Source organism: Dermacentor albipictus, chromosome 6, assembly GCF_038994185.2.
Source record: "Dermacentor albipictus isolate Rhodes 1998 colony chromosome 6, USDA_Dalb.pri_finalv2, whole genome shotgun sequence".
Classification (NCBI taxonomy): domain Eukaryota; kingdom Metazoa; phylum Arthropoda; class Arachnida; order Ixodida; family Ixodidae; genus Dermacentor; species Dermacentor albipictus.
Window position 1 is genome coordinate 52,081,537 of NC_091826.1, and position 12,569 is coordinate 52,094,105.

The 12,569-nt window shown below is 46.6% G+C and overlaps 1 protein-coding gene across 5 annotated transcripts in view; it reads right to left on the minus strand.

Moving 5' to 3' along the window:
* The window catches only part of sha (shavenoid), a 245,849-nt gene that overhangs the window by 193,045 nt on the left and 40,235 nt on the right, over positions 1-12,569 (minus strand). For 2 of the 5 annotated variants that reach the window (XM_070520796.1, XM_065443618.2), the window contains exon 2: positions 2,780-2,906. The exons of the other annotated variants lie outside the window; for them this stretch is intronic. In XM_070520796.1, the coding sequence (XP_070376897.1) occupies positions 2,780-2,810 (31 nt within the window). In that variant the 5' untranslated portion in view covers positions 2,811-2,906. The remainder of the gene's footprint in view (positions 1-2,779; positions 2,907-12,569) is intronic. 5 annotated transcript variants of the gene reach the window in all.

A 12,569-nucleotide genomic window follows, 5' to 3' on the forward strand; every position in this document is an offset into this window, starting at 1 on the left:
AAGTGTGCAGGTAATACAGCCAAAGAGCGCTGAAGAGTAATTAGGTGTGGTTGAAGTTGAAATGTAGAATATAAGGAAGAATACCGGAAATGAAAGCGAACGAAAAGCGAACTTCTCGCCCGTGGGCACGACGGTGCCAACAACGGCGAAGTGTGCCAAGACAGCACGACTGGAGCGAACGCGTGAGGGGAGAAATAAATGTAATCAGTTCTGGTATTTCAACGTGGCAGCATATTTCCTGCTCCGCCACAGCGGTGACACCGCACGATGGAAGAACGCGTTACAGAAGATTCCACCGGGCGCCCAACAAGCACCGAGCCAGCCGATGCCCTGGCCCCGTCTATCATTAGGGCGCTCCAACCGGTAGAAACCTCCGTGCGCTGATTCCCATGGAACAACCTTAGTTCCCTTAGTTCTGACCTAGAGACGCTACCAGCTAGCTTTTCAAACTGGAGGCGTGCTTCGACCTTCATAGCATCACTTGGAAACAGAACAAGTACCACACCATGATAACTTTGCTGCCTCCCGTTCTGCGCTTCAATGTGCCGCCTCCTGGACCACAAGCATATGACGCGCTTCGGGCGTTCGTGTTCGGCCTACCAACGCCGGCAGTGCCAGCCCTTGCTGCCATGCAAACAGGTGGCCACCTACGCCCCCTCCAAAACAACTGCTTCCCCCCTGCAACCCGCGTCGAGCAATCCCACTCCTCCAGGATATAGCACTACGATGCCTCTCTTCTCCCAGCTGGACACAATATCTTCGGCGCACATATGTCACCTGCCAACAGCAGTTCCAAAGGATCCTGCCACCCCCAAAGCTGTCAGTCTTCTTCCACCTCATTTTGAAGGTAATGTAGCCCCCGTTCCGGCATCGCCGAATGCACATCTGACCATACGAGAAGGTGCCGCCACTGCAAGCTCCTTGCCGTCTGGCGCACGCGCAGCGCTTTTCTCCACGGCTGCTTCGCTGCTCGTGGCTACTAGTCGACCTCCGCGTGCGCGTTCTGCGCGTTCCAGCCACCGTCAGCCCAAGCGTGCAGCGTTCCTCTTGCACTGTAAAACTACGCACTCGTCCTTTCGGCGACGCTGCAGTATTGCGAAGCCGCTGCTTTTCTGTCAATGACGTGGCTGGAGCCTCTGCTTTCGACACATTCCTGGGTTTATCTATCGACACCACTCTGCTTCTCATTCTCGGTTCGTAGGCAAGGGGCGACCTAGGCAGCGAGAACAGCATTGTGTGCCTTTCTTGAACAGCGTCAGCAAGTTGTCCAAGCCACCACCACACTCTACTTGATTACGATGATAGTGATCTAAAGAATGGAAAGACGAAAAGGGTGCCATCAGCACTTGGTCTTCCCAGGTGATCTGCCTCCCAGGTATTGGGCTCTGTGAGTACTTGGGAGGGAGACCACCTGGGAACACCGAGTGCTAATGGCACCGTCCTTTTCGTCTTTCCTTTCTTTAGATCATTATCATCACCATCAAGTCGTGTGTGGTGGTCGCTTGGACAACTTGCTGACGCTGTTCAATAAAGGCATACAATTCTGTCCTCGCCGCCTAGGTCGTCCTTGCGTACAGGACCGAGAATGAGAAGCAGAGTGGTGTCTATAAATGAAACCAGGAATGTGTCGAAAGCAGAGGCTCCGGTCACGTCGTTGACAGAAAATCTACTTCCAATCCCAACATTGAGCGCGGTGAGACCAACCATCACGTGCTGTGTTACTACAGCCCCTCCCCCCGTTCCTTTGATCGCACCGATGCTTTCTCCCTGTGCGACTCCATCCCTACGGCGGGAAGCTCTGTGGCATCGCCGATGGGCCGACGTGCCAACGACGACGAATTGCACGAAGATAGCGCGAGCGGAGCGAGTGCGTTAGGAGAGAAATAAAAGTAATTAGTTGTTGCGTTGAACGTGGCGGCACCTTTTTCATGCTCCGCCACAAACTGAAAGACAAAGTGATATTTCGACACGTATCCGTGCGATCCCTTTATAATGTGTGGGCATTGTTTGGGTACTTCACGTATCCAAAGAATGACGTACCCATCCATGGTCATGGTTGGGTACTTCACGTACCCATCCATGACCGTTTTTTTGTGCCTACCTGAGTTAATAGTAGTCCGTGGTCGTATGGTTAGCGCATCAGGCTGGTCTGTGCTGAGGTAATAGAGGGTTCGAAACCAACCATCGGATCAACCTTGGGTTATTGAGCACATGCCAAAGGTTAGAAGGCGCAGCGTGTCGAGAAAGAAGAGAGCGAGAGGAGCCCGGTTGACACATGACGCGCTCGTCAGCATTTGTACGTACTGGCGTACCATGTATTTCAGAGGCCACGCGCATAACCTCTAATGTAACTTCGTAGTTTCTAAATTGTAGGCGAGTCTTAGGCTAACGGTCATTCCGCGTGTAAAATGATTCATATGCTCTTGAGTATTTTATAGGAGTTTTGAGTCAAGGTTTGCTCTATTAAGCTAACAACACTACAGGTGTCAAAATGGCGGCAATTGTCCATGTACTGACGAAACCAAACTAAGCATATCAAACCCGCATCCTGGAATCCATGTGAAGCAAAGGATTTTGGAATCGAACCTGCGGCATCGTGGTTAGCAGCTCAATGCCGTAGCCACTGGTCAAGTGTGGTGGGTCCCAGTGTTCTAGGCTGCTGCATTAGAGTTAAGCGCACGATCCCAGTGCTCGTGCGCTCGAGCGCACGAGCACTGGGCTGCCTTACAAGTGGGGAGTACTACCACGACCCTGTTGGTGACACTAACTAAATACTCACCCCGTAACCGCCGTGCTGAGAAACCGCCCATCCAGGTTCAAGCTTGAAGCAAAAATGGGCTTCATATGTAGGGATGCACTTAGCGCCTGGTAGTTTTCAAATCGCCTTGATGTAGCCGCGCAAGAGCCTGAAAATAAATTACATACGGATGTCCAAAGACTTGTTTAGCATTACACATGTCATCGCGGTGGAACTACAGGAATGTATTTCATCTTTTCGCGAAAGAAGCAGACGACACGCATCGGAGAGCGACTTGGATAAAAAACTTCGCAATAGGAAATCCTGACGACTCATACCACACCGGTTTATTCGAAACATTTCACTGCCGACTTCTTTCATCCCGGCGAGAAGAACACTGCTTTCAATATCTTGCAGACCTCTCAAATCGCGGAGTGTTCTGTGTTTAGGCGGGCGCTTTAATAAATTACAGTGATGTACGTTTAGGCTGCATTTAGTTTTGTTCGTTTTTAGCTTCTGCCCCAGCATTAGTGTTACTAATGCTTTACGCAGCAGGTATATTCTCGCTGATGCACATTTGTCAGCAGGCCCGGCAGCAGCAATGATAACTGCCTCGGAAGGTCTGAAGTTGACCATGACACGAGGTAGGCCGCGAGGCGACGTATCCTTTTCATAGCATGCTTCAGTTTAGCGGTGCACGCAGAAGGTGCTGGTTTCTCACTGAACGTGTTGAGTTGTCAGTTCATTTGCTCGCAAGCAATTTGCGAAAGCCAGCAAACAGCGCTCGTTCCAGCTTTGGAACGTTCGTACAGCGGCGCTAGTTTGCTTTCCGACAGTGTGAACACGCCTAAATTCTATTACAACGCGTTCAGCACGTTTTCAAGTCATACATGTACACTAATACAAGAGACTTTGCCCAAAGCAAACCTTCGTTTATTTTCGAAACCTGTTGGAAGAAACTCAACTTGGACCGATTGGTTGTTACTCGCGTCTCCCGTTTCACTGGGGTTTGAGAATTTCTGCGGGTGGTGGGTGTCTGCTGTGTTTGCAAGCCCAAGCCCCACCGCGAACACTGCGCAGCGCAAGCATAAACAAGGGCAAATCATCGGGTGCAGACGAACTTATCGCACGTGCTCCCAGCTTACTATAAAAAAAAAAGGTGCAGCCCCGACTCGCAAACAGAACTCTCGTTTGTTTCTATCCCAACACACACTGACCAATTAACCTTACATATTTCCGCCTCAGTGCAGAGAACCCGTATTTACCTTCTGAAAGCAAGGCAGACGTTCCTGCTTAAATATTGTGAAATGCTATGTGCGATAGACTACAACAGGAGTTGCAGTGGGGAGTTGGCTATGAAGGTTGAAAACAGTCGAGAATCGTGCGTACACCAGTGTAGCAACACCGTGAGCATGGTGCTTGCACCTTTCGGGGGCCTGCTAAGCACAAACGCATCCACTTCTCAAACCTCAGGCTCGCATGAAAAGATCTTTGTAACGGATTGTGGAGTTGTCAATAGCTATAGCTGTTAGGCTCAAGGTACCAGCATGGATACTGCATTGTAAAGCTTCATTGTGGCTTCCGCTGGTCTCAAGAATGATGGCTCAGACTGGCCGGCAATGTACAGACGTCATTCGATATTTTTTTTTTCGCTGCAGTGTGCTGATTCAGCACTCTAGTCGGAAGTTCAGGCGACTGTACAAGTTCTAAGCAACCATATTTGCATTCCACGTCAGAATGATTCCTAGCTGCGGAAACATAATAATCGAAAGTTTTTTTCAAGTGCCTATTCTTGCCTGTTAGATCTCTAATAAAGTGGCAGAACGGAAGGAAATGAAACGGCTTAGAGGCCCGCAGTTGGTTTGGTGCGATTAAAAACTTGGCAATATAGGCAAGAATGAGCTGACGCAAGGCAGGGGTAAGTGCCCCATCGCTACAGGATACCTTCATCTAGGATTGTAGTACATAAAATGAGAAAATAAAGAAGACAATTATTTTAGATATGTACCCGTCTTCATTATTTAAAGATAAGAAAGGGAGCATTCAAATCCATTTCTTCTTTTAGATACCATATAGCAGCTGTAAAACTAAACGTTTGCGAAATATCTATAAGTATTGAGGAAATGAGATGCATGATTAAGAATAAATATATTTTTTTTTTTCTTCCAAAGCCACGATTTGGCAATGAGCCACTCCGTTGTAGGGAGCTGTAAATGAATTTTTATCACTTGAGGTTCTTTGGCCAGCACCTTGAGTTTCGCAAACCGGTTGTTTTTCTATTTTTCCTTTCTCTCTGCGCTGTTAATTGAAAGATGTCTACGCTAACAGGTATCAAAAGCTAAACCTAACGCTCTTCAAAAGGACCCATTGTAAGCGAACTACCACCGTTAATAAAAAATCAAATTGAACTCCACAAAGCACAAACACCAATCCACATCAATGAAAAATAGAAGAGAACTTGGCCATTATTATTGTGATGGCGAACACACTAGTCTATAAAGTCACTGAAATATAATTTCAGTAGAAAACGTTTTACCGTACTAATGAATTATAAACAGTTTACTTAGACACCAAAAACCAAGTCACGCTCAAACATGTTAAAAACGAACGTCTTGTTGGGCGAGTTGGCCATGTTAAAAACGCTGCCGCTTGCTTTGCGTTAAAATTATATTCTTTAAATCTTATTTGAAAATGTGCAACTTAGCGTATCAAACGTTATATACGTTGCGATTTCCAAAAATAACCACGGTGACGCGCAGGCTTCGTGCGGGAAGCACGGGTTACAATTGTATAGGATAAGACAAAGGCGAACAATTCACTTTAGTTTTTAAAATCACCATTCACCTTATGTCACGCTGGCAAATAATGAACGAGCTAACACAAAAAACAAAGATTTTCTTTTCATTGTGCAAAAGCGCCTCTCAGTGTTCGCTATAAATTAGGCGGCAGATGTTATAACTGATTCATCTCCCTACGTTTTCGCATGATTAGAAAAAAAAGAAGACATCAAATTTAGTCGTAAATTCTCACCCTTTTGAAGATGAAAGAACGATTCGGCATCACCTGGGTTACTCTTCCAGATAGTTTCGTGGCATTTGGACGACAAGATTTCCACAAACAAGGGCAATATTCTTTTACTGAAAGTAAACCTCTGGCTCATATTTCCGAGCAATACAGACAATGTGCTACAGCTGATGTCGCATGCTAAACAGTATAGCTACACATACTGCCACATACAACACAGTTGCTCACCTATGACACACGGCATAGCTAAGCGGCACACAAACCTCTTTTTGTCGAAACGCAACTCCAAACGTCAAACAAATGGACATATATAAAATCTAAGCACGATTCCAGTTTCAATATTCACATTAATTCGACATCGCGGCTGCATACGCTACGACCACTGAGCTCGGAAACAGATATTGCAATTAATACCAGTAATAACTGAAGCTAAATCTGCGAGGGTGTGCGTCAGCATCAAGTTCTTCATTTATCCAGTTTTTGTGACCTTTTGCCTCAAACACGAAAATGTGTTTCGACACAACGACAGAACAGACAACAACGACACAACGAAGCGAGGAAAAGACAACGCGCTCAACAGACGCCAGAAGAACGCGCCGCGCGACTCGAGAAGCATTGTAACGAAGATGTGGCTAGAATAACCCCCGTATTCAGAAATGCGTCTTAACTTGAAGCCCATGCTTGACTTGATATGAATGACGTCTTATGCGAACGCGCCGAAGACGCTCATTGCGTTTCTTTTGGTGCGTTGACGACAGGCGTCGTTTAAATCAAGTCAAGCACGGGCTTCGAATGAAGATGCATTTCTGAATACGGGGGTAAGTCATGCCGCGTCCCGGTGTGACTCTTCAACTGCGGAAGAGACCGCTTTGAGTTCTCGAGAGCGTCGGAATGAGACGCTGCGTAGACGTTACCTAGTCGTCACCTGAACAGTGCGTCTTGTCGTGTCTATATAACAGAGTTAAACCAAACGCCTAACTACAAGCTAACACCGCAAGCATAGCCATGCAACTCTTGCTTTCGCAAATCCACTAGGGTTAACCAGAGCTAAACCAGAGGCAATTTTCGGTGAAATGCTTCTTTCCGCGCGTTTCATGTCCGCTCAAGCTCTCGTACGCGTTCTGTGCAAGGCCAAATAAAAACGCGCCAAGTGTCTCAACGAGCTCTCTTGCCCGCGACAAGTTCATAATTTGAAGGACCACTCAGGGGCGTTTAGGCGCGACGCTTCGACGGTGGTCATCTTCTACCACAGCTGTGGCTTCGTTGCCGCTCATCATGCCAGCGTTCCCATACTGCCCCTCCCTCTGCGAAGGTGCTGACGGCACTGGCCCACTGCAAGTCGGTGCGGTGATTTCGGTCTCAAATTCGTTGCCTTAATATATCGCGAAATGAACACACGAATGTATACAAACGAATGTATATAACGAATGGATAACACGAATGACCGCGAATGTATAGAAATAAATGTGTACGCGTACCTTTCGTCATGGTGACCACCGATCATGACAATATACGTGTTCGCACCTTTGTTCAAAACTCTGTGGCACCACTTTGTTCTGTGCTACACAGCTTCGCTGGTCATACACCTTGAAAAAGTGGAACGGCTCATGATTTATTTTAGGCCCTTTTAGAGCCACGTCTCATCGACTTCTCAGAATTCATCGCTCCACTGTAAACTCACTAACACTGGCATGGCACTCTTTTGCCATACCTGGCCTTTGCGCCACTAAACGCGCATTCATTCAATGGCTTTAAGTTCGAAGCATTTTGAGGATTAAACTCTAGACAGATCTGTACAAAGAAAGTAAAAGTATTGTCGTAAGGTCCCACGACAGGCATGAAAATAATGATCGAGTTCTAGAAAATTTGAAGCCTTCATCGTCATGTGTTCTCTCTCGTTGAGAGAAGAAAAATTTAATATTCCATAACAGGCGCACAGGATGCAGAAAAATAGCGTATGCGCATTGTTGACAGGTTCGTAGTTGAGTGGGAGTTCTGCAGCGAAGAAGAGACGCCTTAAACTCGGCAGGCTTGGCATGCGTCACTGCTGACGTTATTTACCCGACATCACTTGCAGCTGTCGCCACGCTTTTCGAAATCCATTCACTCGAACTAGGAGTGCACTTCGCCTGCCGTGCAACTCCATGAAAACGCAGGTCCCATTTGTTTTTCTTATCACTACATGTCTCTTAGTGCCTAGACTAGCACGTATTGCATCAAGAAATGCATATTTGACCTTTCTTGGTTATCAAAACTAAGCCTACCTATTTTTGAGGAGGGCCCGAGTGGCATCACGTACCAGCTTTTTATGCGCTCTAGGTGCGAAAAGCTTGAAAAGAGGGAGCTTTAAGCACTATAGGATGAATTATAGTAAGGTTAGCGACCGGTCTAGTTGGTGTAAATTCATGATATTTGACAGCGCGAACTCAGACGAAGGACGGCGAAAGATGCCACAGTGCTTGTCCCCGTTTGTCGTCTATGTTCACGCTCATGCATAGAGTGACAGCCTCAACCCTGCAGCGCAAGAAGATACGCTAAGTGCTTTGCTTCCTGACCTTGCTTCGACACTTCGCGCAAGAGCCTCCTTAAAAACAGCACGACACGTTTCGTAGAAACCCAGAATCAATACTAACGGCTGGGAACGCGTTCACATATACACTATTCATAAATGCGCTGAATGCGGCTACTCGACGACTTTTCATCCTCAGCGAGCGCAACATCAGGTATGACCACGGACTATCTATGCCTGTGCGCGCCACGCTTTGAAGGAGCTTTCAACCGTTTATTTTCTTTTTCTGCCATAACCTGATCTCAACGAAATGCTTGCTTTCTTTGTATTATGTGTGGTATGCTAGAAACGTCGGTGATGTTAACCTAACCATGGCCTCCGTCTCGCACTTGCGTTCTAGATGCGGAAATGTGCTAAAGCAGGTTACATAAACACAGTATAGCTACGTGCAATGCTTATTTCGCGGATCCATATTGAGTGCACACGCACGCTTGCACAAAAAGGAACTAAAAAATCGCGGATTCCTTGCACTTCGCTTCTTCATAACTGTACTGGGCAATTGCAAGAGCACGCACAAGGACAAGTATAGAGCCTGACTGAAGGGTGTGAAGCCTGCCATTTTAACTGAAATTCCACGAATGAAGACGCACAACCTTCAAAAAGCTGTATACTGCCTGTTTACCCTCCGCGATTGATTGATGCTCAGAGCTCTGCAACGAAGCTGGATAAGAACCATAGGACCATGCTACGACCGATGAGAGGAAAACTATAAGCTTAATTTTCACAGAATGAAAGTGGGCGACATCAATTAGGGATCAAATCGGTGTGATGCAATGCGTATAACAAACAACCCGAGGTTTATAATAGAACTGATTGCAAGCGAAGGAACCCGCAGTCGAGAATAGCAGATGATTATGTTCCAACACGAGAGAAAGATTCACAGGAAAAATAGAGGCCTCAAATGATTAACGGAAGTAGAACAAGTAATGTCCTTGAAGCCATTTCATGGCCATTCCAGCAACAATTCTTATTCTTCGACTACTAATCAGACGATACTGTTGTGCGATAAAGTTAGGAAATTTGCAGGTATCACGCATAGTTGCAGGATGCAAGAAATAAATAAACAAACAGCACTGGGAGACAGTTTTATCCTACAGTGTACAGGAAAATCGACTGATGAATACGATGATTCACCGTAATGATTCACATATACTTTATGCGAAGTCTGCTGCGGCGTTGCCACAGCAGACTTCAACATCAGCCCGGGCCAACCAAAGTGTTTCCGGGCTGATGCCGGGGGCTGGTGGCTGGCTGCTTTCGACAAGGGGGCTGGTGGCTGTTCCACCAGCCCTCTTAGCAAAAGCAGCTGGCGCTGCTCAGCCGTCTGTGAAGGAGGGTCAATCGAGCTCTGGTTTGGCGGTCTCTAGGGCCGCATCTCTCGAGGCGAGGCTTTCAAAGGCAACACATCACTTGCAAGAGCGGGTGTCAAGCACACCGCAACAGGCGATGGACATACCTCCCTGCCGCTCGGCGCAATCAGCGCCTAAGGAGAGGCAGGATTCTCCCCACTGCTCCAAAAAGGAACCGCGCACCACGGCGCCCGGAAAGGGCTCTGTGAGCTAGTCGTATATTTCCTAAACGCATAGCAAACCGTTCCAAAACCGATGCACGTACTCTACATTGGAATGTGAGATGCCTTCTCCGCAATATTGATGAGATTAAGAACTCTTGCACAAATATAAACCAAGGGTGCTGCATGTACAGGAAACACATTTAAAACATACGCAGGCGAATTTCCGCCGTCCATATGACATTTTCGCAAAGACCGTAATGATGCTAACACCTCATCCGGGGGCGTAGCAATAGCCGTCGACAAGAATGTTGCTTGCCAACATTTGTTCCCCTTCAGATGGGCCTCGAGGCAGTTGCAGTGCTTGCAATTCTGAATAAATTGGGTGCCATCTGCTCAATCTACATACCTCCTAACTATTACCTGAGCAAAGCATAATTGTATGGCATTATTGACCAGCTACTTGAACCATTGCTAGTCGTCGGGGACTTTAATGTCCATAATCAGTGTGTGGGAAGACTCCCGGACTGATTTTTGCAGAAACGTTTCCTGTGACGCCTGGAGTGTACCTATTTAATAGGAGAAAGCTTACTTACCATAATATTGCACGTAATTCATATTCAAAGTTACATTTAGCACTTGCATTTTCCATGCTTCTGAAGCAATCCTTTCTTTGCCTCTTCCTTCGACTTTTCCATTGCTGCTGCTGCTTTGAACTCCACGTTGGTAGGTGGTTCAGAGCGTGCAGTTACATGGAAGGAGCGTGGCAGAGACGAAGGGCTACGCGAGAAACTCGTCTGGGCCTTTCCATCGATGGTTGTCACAATGCCTTCTGGAAGTCCTTGGCCGTCAGCTCAATAATACCTGACAGCTGCAATTATCAGTAAACCGCCTGAAAAAAATCGCAGACACTGCAGCGCTTACATTATTACTATAGTACAGCAAACCAGAGGACAGGTAAAAAGAGATAGCCGAGGATCGGTAGAACCAACGTAGCCACGAACCGAGTGAATGAAAGCCTTGTCACTTTTCGCTCGCAGTTCCTATACATGTGCGAAATGGCAGGAGAGTGAAAAGGCGACTTGAGAAGGCGAGGAAACACTACCATTAAAGACGACAGCGGTTACGGACTGGATAAATTTAAGTTGGAGATATGGTGACATACGTTTCTCCTATTGAAAAAAAAAACACCATGCTAGTTTGTAAAGCGGACAAATGACTCAAGGCGTGCAGATGCAAAGCCGCACCACCACAGCCTCTAGGCGACCCTACGGAAGTGGTTCCACGCGAAACCAACACTTCTGTGTCCGCCATTGTAGCTTTGCGGCTGTGGCATTGCTCGAGGTAGCAGGTTCAATCCTGGGCACAACAGTTATATTACAGCGAAATACAAAAACGATCGGGTACTTAGATTTAGGTGCTTGGTAAAGAACGACAGGGTGTCAAAATTAATCCGTATTCCGCTACTACGGCATGCCTCATAAACCGATTGTGGTTTTGGCACGTGGAGCCCCATAAGTAAATTAATGTTTGCCGCCTCAGCCGCCATGCTATGTGCCGTGTGAGGCAATGATAATGGTCAACCCTCTCAGACATTAGGAACAATGGCGCACAACAACGCCTCGAGGAAACACGTCTCGCTATTTGTTCTGTGCATTACGCAGACAAACAGCAGTGATGCACCGCAAGGTAATCTTTAACGTCAATTGACCCCTCTGGCATTGTCCGAAACACAGAAGAAATTAAATATTCACCGTCAACATTACCGCTAACTGTCCTGAATCAATGCAAACACCAGAAAAAGCTTCGCTTACGTCGATTCCGACAGGTCGTGGGATCCGCATAATATTTTGTTCAATTAGGATGGAATTTCATAAAAAATCTGCATGAGAGTCACCAATTCCTAGAGACTCTTAACTTACTAACACAACACCACACTCCTCCGTACGTCGCTCGATGAAAACTCGATTTGGCTGATTTTAAACGTTTCAAAGAATCTATAGGTACTTAACACAAGATCTTATACGCGAATCTATAATTACATTGTTTAGCGCAGAACAACGGACACAAGAAAGATGGCAGGACAAGGCGCTTGACAAAGCCCCTTGTCCTGTAGTCTTTCTTGTGTCCGTTGTTTTGCGCTAAACAAAGTAATTAAGAATTCGCACCAACTAACCCGCCAACGCATTGTGCTGATGTTATACGCGATCTTAGCACAGATGCCGCCGTAGAATATTTTGCCACTTTTATTATTGACGATGCGGAAAAGTTAATGCCAAAACCAAATGGCCAGTGAAGTTAGCGGCAAGTTTCTTAGTGCAACGGAGACTGCAGAGATGCGCGAAAGAGAAAAGACATCGGTTGACTGCGTCAGTATCTTGATGCGAAAAGTGTCGAATGTAAAAGGAATCAAGGCAGGGAAGAAGAACGCTACGACAAGATAAGAGGGCCATCTGGAAGTGATTTATCTCTCTCGAATCACTCAGGAAGCAAAAGTATGGAATGAGCTCAGAAGGCCAAAGGGCCAATCAGCCCACCCTTTTCCCCTGATAATGACTGAGGAAATAACTTCGTAGATCAGGCTGATGCTCCTATGGAGCACTTCGTGCGCAACTCTACCTCAATGAATGATTCACAGCCATTCCTTAAACACAAAGAAAAAATAGAGCGCACGCAATTAGACCTTAAGTGCAGACAGAGCGAACCCTATAATCGCCCTTTTACCATTG